Raw genomic sequence first — 9,302 nt, forward strand, 5'->3', positions numbered from 1 at the left:
AATCTTTGAATATGTAATGTAGCACACATTACGTTCATAACGTCCAAAAAGTTAAAAGGTAGATATACAATATTTACAAATAGTTTAACACCAACATATAGCTATGTTAAACATAGCTCTATGTTCTATAAACAAGATAAAAGTAAAAGTAAAACACAACAAAACATTCTAATACCAATCAATAAGCGAGCCATTGATTATCATATAGAATTAATAAAGGTTCAAAAGGAAAACTAAAAACTTAAATAGACTAAACAGTTAAAATGAACATACAATAAAACAACAGAAAGCAAGAAAAACCAAAAAAAAATACACCAAAAAACATTACACATAATCAGCAAACTTTGTGCTGAATTCATTTTTATTCAAGCTTCGTTTCTATCCTACCCAGATCCTTTACCTTCCCCCGATGCACATGCTGCTTCCGGCCAGATGGATCCTCCGGACAACCCCAATCCGTCCGGGGAACCCACCGCTGCACCGTCCTGGCGCAACTAGCGCCCGGAAACATTTCCTCGAAAAGCTCCCGATAGTAGAACGCTTCCTTAGTGGACGGTGTGTTGAACGGAAAGCGTTCGCTGGCGGTGGCAAACTGCGCTTCACTAACACGTCCCGCAGCCCACTGGGACACGGTGTCGATCCACGAATAGCCTACGCCATCGGAAAACTGTTCCTTCTGACGCCACAACACTTCCGGTGGAAGGTAGTTCGCGGTGGCGAACGCCTGCCGGAGTATGTACTTTTCCGGGACGTGCTCTTGTGGTGCGCGGTCTTCGGGCCGGATCGACATGGCGTACTGGAGGAAATCGGTGTCGAGGAAGGGCACGCGAAGCTCCAATCCCCAAGCGGCACAGCCTTTGTTGGCCCGTAGACAATCGGAGAGGTGAAGTCCCAGCACACGGCGAACGGTTTCCCGGTGGAATTCGGCGGTATTTGGCGCACGGTGAAAGTAGAGATAGCCACCGAACAGCTCGTCGGCACCCTCGCCGGACAGGACCATCTTGAGCCCTTCGCTGCGGATGTACCGAGCCAGCAGCATCACCGGAACGATGCAGCGAATCGTCGTGACATCGTACGTCTCCGAGTGGTACACCGCGTGTCGAATGTAGTCCAGTCCCTCGGCGAGGGTGAAGTGCACTTCCGTGTGATCACTGCCAATGAAATCTGCCACCATGCGGGCATACCCGAGATCCAGGCCGACACCGGGAAGTCCTATGCTGTAGGTTTTGAGGCGGAATGTAGAGTTCGACGAACGCCGACGTAGAATACGTGTGGCTATCGAAGCAATCAGGCTGGAATCGAGACCACCACTCAGGAGGGCACCCATGGGGACGTCACACTGCAGGTGAGACTCAACTGCCGCCTCAAGACGTTTGCGTAACTCCACCAAATCCACCACACCGTTCGGAACTTCCTTGATCCAGCGCGGACTAAAGTATGGCGTTGGTTTAAAGCTCTCCCAACGTCCGCAGTAAGCATGCCCAGGCGGGAACACCTGCACACCTTCCGAGCAGTAGTCCACCAGACACTTCATTTCACTAGCCATCCATAAACTCCCACCACGATCCCTGCCAACGTAAAGCGGGATAATTCCAACTGGATCACGAGCTACGAGAATCTGCTGGCTTTTGCGATCGTACAAAACAAACGCGAACATTCCGCGAACAGTTTTCAACAGTTGTTCCGGGCCAAACCGTTCGTAGAAGGCCACCAGCACGTCGCAGTCACTTCGAGGTTCGTACGGTGGCATAAGTTCGCCACCCGCTTCCCTGACCATGGTCGCCATTTGTAGGAAGTTGAAGATTTCTCCATTCGCCACCAGGTGTACCGTTCCGTCGGCCGACGTTAAGGGCTGATTGCCCGTCTTTACCCCAAGCACCGCTAGCCGCTCCTGGACCATCACGAACCCTTCCCCTTCGTCCACCACCAAGCCGGTGTGGTCCGGCCCTCGGTGACGTTGTTTACTTGACTGTTGGAAGGCCAGTTCCCGTAGGGTTTCTTTAGGCCGTCCATTGCAGACACCGTTCGGAGGTGAGCTTCGGTGCCCTGGACGAAAGATACAAAGTATGCCACACATGCTCGTTCGCTTGGACACGCGTGTTCTAAAATGCGCTTGAACTTGAACTGCACAGCATCGCACTACGTAGCCTATACAACACCAGACCTTGACTGTCAACTGAGGTTTCACTAGTGGCGCCGACCGTGTGTTCTCTTTTATATGGAATCAGGCAATTCTACACGTACACGCGAGCTGGCAACGTCCATAGTAAGAAATGATGATGCAACGCGGTCGAGTGCATTGCATGCACGTTCCTTTAAACAGCTACGAAGAACTGACTTGCTATTGGACAAACAAAGGGCGTTGATTATGTTGCTTTTTATTATGGAGTGGTTAAAAATAATAAATAAACGTTGAACGAACGAGGGTGACTTTGGTGAAGTTGTTTACGAAGGCATTAAACATAAATAGTCAAGAAACGAATCACAAAAAAAAAAAACAAAATAATCAAGCTACCGTTTGGTTTGCTTTGGAAAATAAATCTCAAATTTTCAAAAGATAAACTCAGTACCTTTTTTCATATGAAATCTTTAACAACTTTCGAAGAGCTTATTGAAGCTATATTATTAATTCCAATATAAGAAATTTTCTCGCACATATAACTTCTTAAGAAACTTTTCTGTTGTATTACAACTAAAAACTATACTAGAAAAGGTCTCTGAAGTATTAGAAAAAAATTTTGGAGTATTATTTCAATATTTAGAAATGTGAAGGACAAAAATATTGCACTAATATACGTCAGTGCAGATAGTGCAATTGCACCTTTTCAAATTAATTCGTGAGTAAATCCAAAAGCTTTTTATATATATTTGATGAGACATATAATTGTTTGTGCAAAATAATAAAAATAATCCTAACTATGAAATTTGATAAAATATTGGTAAAAAGTAGGGGGCTCTGGGGATCCAGTTCTCCATGCAGTTGCTTAGTTTGCTTACCCTATGATCTGCCTCTGCTCTTAGGGGATCTCTTAGATTAGGGTTCGTGAATGTAATTCATTCACCCACAGATAACGACGCCTTTCTTCGACACAATCTCACTCGCTGTACCTTAAACCATTGGAACCGGTTGTGTTGGTTGAATGTTAGATCGCGCGTGTAATTGGCGATTATCATTTGTTCACAGGAACTTAATGTGAACACAAAGCCCTAGGTTTATAGCACTGATTCGCGAGCAGAACGGAACTTTGCTCCGTTGAGTTCGCAGTGAAACGTTTATTTTTCTTACGATCAGTGCTTTCGCCGGCGGCGACGACGTCATGGACGTTGAAGATGTACGAATCGATTTGTGTTCCGATACCCTCGAAATAGATGTCCTTTGCCGGACCGAGGCGGGGGCCAATTGCTTCAATCAAGGCCGGCCACTTCGATGGCCACATGCCAATGGGATGCTGTGTGGGTAGCAGGGTTTCGTATGCACCACCATCTTCGCCTCCATTGTATCGTTTTTATCGCACCGTGTTAGCCAGAAACGGCTACCGATCAATGGACCAACCAGGGTGCCCCGGTCTGTCGATGCAATTGCAATCAACGATGTTGACCAGGCAGGGAGAGCTAAAAATAAGTATAAATGCAACGATAGAACAAACAATAGGGAGCTGTAAATCACGCCAACCAATGAGATCCAAAGACGTTAGGCGTCCATCTTCGTGGTGCTCTCACTAGAAGCGTCCTTGCAGTATCTTAGGAAGGATACTGCGCGTCGGTAGTAAAGTAAATCATGGTAAAATGAGAACTATGCCGTCAGCAAGAAGTTTCAGAAGCTCACTTTCTGTCTTGTTCATGCTTCAAGATTCGGAGTTTGTTTTAGCCAGTGAGATTTGTTTACTTCCAAACCAACGGTACAATCGACCATTGCCGAAGCCCTAATGTTATGGACGGTCCTGTGGAGAAGGAGTATATGTGAGTATGTGTGTATGGAAATGGATCAAACAGTCCCAAACGTAATAGAACGTAATTCGTTTGCCTGTAGTTCTTATGACGTCGCGATGTTAGAACATTACTGAGAACATTTCGAATTGATCAAATTGATGTGTTGAAACCAATATGAAAATAGGGTTATAAACTGTGGATAGAGTGCCTTAATAATAATTATTTGATATTCCTGTACATCAAATACCCAACTAAAATTCATTCAAATGAAAGGTCATACTTCGTTATCAGAAAATTTAATACATCGAGCAAACCCTTGTGCGTGATATCAATTAATGTTTGTAAAATTTGTTTCACGAAGTCTTCCACTTGTGGTTCCTTTACCAACGGTAGTTTTCTTTTGCTGTTCACCGTGAAACTCTATCGAGCTGTTCTACCCTTCCACGGCTGGTCGATCCGCCAGGACGAAGTTTGCCTAGTTTATTTTGCTCCTCCTTTATGCTGCACTATCAACCCTCATCTCAAATTCAATCACACTTACGCGGTAAAATGCGGGCGGATTTGCGGGAGCTTACTCCTGGAGCTTCTGGAGCCGTTATCCCATCTGCTGCCATAACGGTCGGCTGGGTTCGTATATGTTCCGTTTTCGGATGCACGGTAGTCTCATCATTGCCAAAAAACCCAGTGAGAAAAATGAACGAACAAACATGTCGCTGGTGGGAAAAGAAGAAAAACACAGAAAAAAATCTTTTTTTTTTTCTCCCACCCGGTCGGGGGAAAATGCAAAGGCGTCACTGAGGGCAAAAAAGAGATACGAAGAGAAAGAGCGAGTATAAATGCCTGCACCGTAAACAGTAACGTCATCGGCAACGTGGCGCACATTGTAGACGACATTCGGGGATGGCAGCATCGGGAGCAAATAAACACTGGGCTGGGGGTGCAGGAAAGGCTATCAGAAAGGGGGCGGAAGTTGCGACGTAGTTTCCCCGATGACGTCAGACCTTCTAACGGCTACTGGCTGCAACGCAATCATCCGATTTTCACTTTCATTCGGATTCAAATTCCGAAAATATCCACTCGAAGACGGCTTTCCCGGGAAGGGAAGGGAGTAGCGGAGAATGGGTGCGATTTGCGCAGCTGTGGGATGGAAAATCGGTGTGGAAAGCGGAATGGATTCGCAACCGTAACACGCACGCACACCATATCCCTTGGACAAATCTCTTCGGGGAGCGCCTTTGCTTGCTCGGAGTGGATTTTCCATTCCGCTCCGGGCTGTTGACTGCCGAAATAGAACTGCAAGAGGGTGCCCGAACCGTTTTCCCACCTCGTCCACGTATGACGTGAGGAAGAGAAAATGTTATCCACGCGCCAACCGTGACGTCATCAGCGTACACAAGCCGACGGGGGGAAAACAGGCAAGAGCGTAATCGTAGTAACGCTCGCTGCTCTCTCGCTGGCAACCATAGTAACACACACCCCGTAACGCGGGTGAGCCGGGAAAAGTGACCGCTCACCACCCGCCGGAAAAGGGTGCGGGGGTGGTGGGAAAAATGCGTTGACTCGTGTGTCTCGGTCGTCGCTCGGGCCCTGCTTGCGCAGTGGAAACCCGCGGACCGAAGGATTCGTCCCGAGAAACGGCGTTCAGTTTCGCCTCGACCACGGTACGGTGCGGTTGAGGTTTTCCCTCATTTTCCGGGCCACCTTTCTGCCTTTCTCTTTCTCTCTGTCACTCTATCTCACTCGCGCGCACACAAGTATAGTGTAGTTCGTTTCCACCAACGCCCCCGGCCGTGTTTGCCTCCGTTTCGTCCCTGAGCCGTTCGAGAAGATCAGTTAAATCTAGAAGAAGAACTCCCCGATTACCCTTCCCTGTATCGCCCCCCACCCTTCCCCTCGCTGACCGGGTGTATGCCGCCGGCGAAAGCGTACACCTAATGTTAGTGGGTGCGTGTGTGTGTGTGTTTGTGTGTTTGTAAGTGGCTTTTGCGAGACTTCTAAATGCGTGATTTGTTCATCTAGCGGATGGCAGTTGGGTGGCAGTTCACATCCATCCCAGCATTATGATTGAGTGAAAATGGCTCTGAAGCTATGCGAGAGCTATACGGGAAGTTACATCCCATTTCGTCCGATGCTCTAGGTAAACGATCGTGCGGAATAAATCAGTTCGGAAACCTCAACAAATCAGTTCCCCACGAGGCCATCCCCGTGTTCGTACCCGTGCTGTGTGGACAGTGTAATAATATATTTCAATTCCGTGGTAAGCGGGTAAAACAACACGGAGTTGGAAAGTTGGCGAATTTAGTATGTTGCCAAAGTAGAAAAAACAAAGCTACCAACAGCTTCACGTCGAAACGTCAGTGTCCCCTCAAAATAGCCAGTGTAGGTGTATCGGTGTAACCCGCGCGTGTGTGTGTGTGTGTGTGTGCGTGCACCACGAGGAAGTGAAAATTAACCCAGCATGCGCTGCGAGCCGGCGACCGGCTGAACGAAAGGCAAGCATCAATCAGGCGATGGAAATCATGTGTGAACACTGGCTCCCGGCTGAATGGGAGAAAATTGATTTTTAAATCACTTCATCACCCGCTCTCGGAGCCTGGGAAAATTACGGTGGTTGGTACGGAAAACACTCGGGGTGCAGAATTTTCCGCACCCGGCCTGGCCCCGGGGGGAACGAACAACGGTTGAATGAACGGACGCCAGACGGTAGTTTCGAGCGATCCACCACCACTTCTTAAGGCCAGCAAATAGTATTACTACTACTACTATTAGCAGCATCAGGGATTCCGGTTGCAACACTCAACAAGGTAACGATGGGGAAAGGAATTATGGTCATATTTCATCGACACTTGAGAATCAGCTTGAAAAGAATTCGAACAGATTTGGCAAACAAGCGATTCTTCAAGTTTGGACTGATTTATTCTCTAGCGTCTTATGATTTGCTCTGTTATTAATTCTCTACCGGTTTGAGAGTATTTTTTATTTATCCACGTAAAGTTGACCAACAATTTCATCTTGTTATAAATATATAATATTTGGGATTTCTAACACATTTGAAAGACATTGTTTAATATTCGTAGTTAATTGTGTTTTATCTACAAAATTTGCGCTTATTATTTCCTGTTCCAAAACTTTCGTAGAAATTATTACCTACAGCGAAATAGAAATAAATTATATGAGTCACATAGTTGCGCTTTTCCGGCCAATGACAACCAAGTCACTGAACAGCCGATCTGGCGATGAAAATTCTCCTCATTTCAATTATAGAATGCAGCCGGCTGTGTGCGTCGGGAAAATCAGTCACACTCACAGCCCGCCACGGAACTCAAAATATACATAAACCTTGCTCCCTCTATCATAATCCTTCTCTTCCACACACACACACACGCCCTCATTCTCTTTCTCAAACTCGACGGCATTTTCGTGTACCATCGCTTTCCCTGCAGCATCCCGAGTACGATGCACCGTCTGCGAACGATGACGTTTGGCGGTCGCTCGGATGTACTCGTGTGTGTGGGTGTGTGTGACCGGTCGTCGTGTGCCCGGTTCGTTTCGGCGAGATGATTCTCTTCCGCGTTTCGGTTTCGAACCGTTTTTTCCCCACTCCTTTATTTTTCCTCCATCCTCCGAGAGATGCGGACAAGATGCATCATCACGATGCTATTCCTGATGCAGTTTTTCCTCAAAACGGATTTGCTGCACCGGTGGACAGTCTCGTGCATCTGCAGGCGAAATGCCGTCTCGCGTAGTGTCGGCGATGCTTCTTGTTTTATGTTGTTGCTCGTATAGGTTTGCCTCGATCAACGTATCTTCTTTCATACGCGCCGGGTTGATAAATCTCGTCAGGGAGTGGTTTTCTGTGATTTCCTTCTCGTCCCGAACCCTGCCAAGCGAAGGCATTTCCCGAGCGAAACGATTTTATGCGTCCCCTGGTTCCTTCTCCGGGGGGAGGGTTTGGGAAAAGGTCATTCGCTCGGCCTGATATTTACGACACTGAAATGTTAACACCACAATTGAGCCAATGGCCTGCGGGGGGAAGTGGGTTCGTTAAAGGGCCTCGCCAATACAACGTCCGAACAACGCCGGTGCTGGACAAGACGTGCGGAGCACGGGTGAAACCGCCGAGAGTGGGGGGAAAATAGTGGATTAAGATTAATAGGCGAGCACATGCATGCTCGGTTTAATATCAAATTGCACGAGAAGCTGCATTTGAAGACGGATCAGGCCGAATTGCTTGTATTATGGCATTTATGATGGTCTTTACCCATGCTTTGAATATTTGCGGCACCAAAAGGGATCTTTTTATAGAGATGTATCGTGTTTCTTCCACTCTCGGAGTAGTGTAAAATAAAAAAAAGAGTGATCGATGAATCACCCATTTTATTGTAGATCTTTTTTCTTTTAAAAATAGATATGTTGAAAAAGGAGAAACAGAAATATTTCTCTTTTCAATGCAGGAACAAGAAAAAGTAGTCCTTCTGACAAATTATGTTAACTTATCCAGTATAAAATTGATCTTGACAATCCCCAAGGACATGGAAAATAACATAAACACTGTTCCAGGTTAAACGGAAAACTGATAGATCCGACCCGAGACGCTAATGAAGCGATGAAAAACGATACTAATGAGACACAAATTTATTACCTCGCACAAGTATATCACATAACACACACACACACAAGCCAGAGAGACTAGAAAAAGAAGACAGAGTGAAGAAGAACAGAGAAAATCCAATAAATAAACTCTAGTCAGCTCCTGTTTCTATTGCGAACAAAAAAAAAATGACTGAAATAAGGTGTAAATTGGAATTCCACCCACATTGAGCTATCATTTGGAGTGACAATATTGCGAACTGAAAAATTAATATTGTGCTTCGCATTAGGACGCCGCTTCGTACGTTTACCGGGTGCGTGCTTTATCAGGGGTTTTCCCATCGATCGTGTCCCGTCGTAAGAAGACGTAGAGCGTGATAGAGTGATATTGTTTTTATTGCCGTTCTGGTCAGGTGATCGACAAGTTGTTTGCTACCAGCACCTCGGGAACACTCCATCCCAAGGGTGCAGATTGATCGGGAAGGAAAAAAATAACGAAAACGCACAATCTTTCGGAACAAAAATGTCGCGAATGTCTTCCGATGCCGGAAAACGGTATAGCACGAAATTCCTCCCAGACTCACATCAGAATGGCTACCGCGGGACGTGATGTCCGGTGCGTTCGCTTTTCGTTCCACTTGACGGCCAAGACACTTTGGGATGGGCAAGGTGATGGCAGTGGTGTGTGGGGTGTAGGAGCCACTAGGGGCTGTGGCGGGTGGGTGGGAACATTAGGAAAGTGTAATCTTGGTAGATGGCGTTAAAAATAGCAACCACGCCAC

The 9,302-nt window shown here is 46.6% G+C and overlaps 1 protein-coding gene across 1 annotated transcript; it reads right to left on the reverse strand.

Moving 5' to 3' along the window:
- Positions 1-361: 361 nt before the first annotated feature.
- LOC131284291 (uncharacterized) lies at positions 362-2,077 on the reverse strand. Its single transcript, XM_058313145.1, has one exon. It carries the CDS (start codon positions 2,075-2,077, stop codon positions 362-364), a length of 1,716 nt encoding a protein of 571 aa, XP_058169128.1.
- Positions 2,078-9,302: the final 7,225 nt, after the last annotated feature.

This window comes from Anopheles ziemanni, chromosome 3, assembly GCF_943734765.1.
Source record: "Anopheles ziemanni chromosome 3, idAnoZiCoDA_A2_x.2, whole genome shotgun sequence".
Classification (NCBI taxonomy): domain Eukaryota; kingdom Metazoa; phylum Arthropoda; class Insecta; order Diptera; family Culicidae; genus Anopheles; species Anopheles ziemanni.

Coding starts and splice junctions, on each gene's coding strand:
- LOC131284291 (XM_058313145.1), bottom strand. CDS start 2,077: ATGTGTGGCATACTTTGTATCTTTCGTCCAGGGCACCGAAGCTCACCT.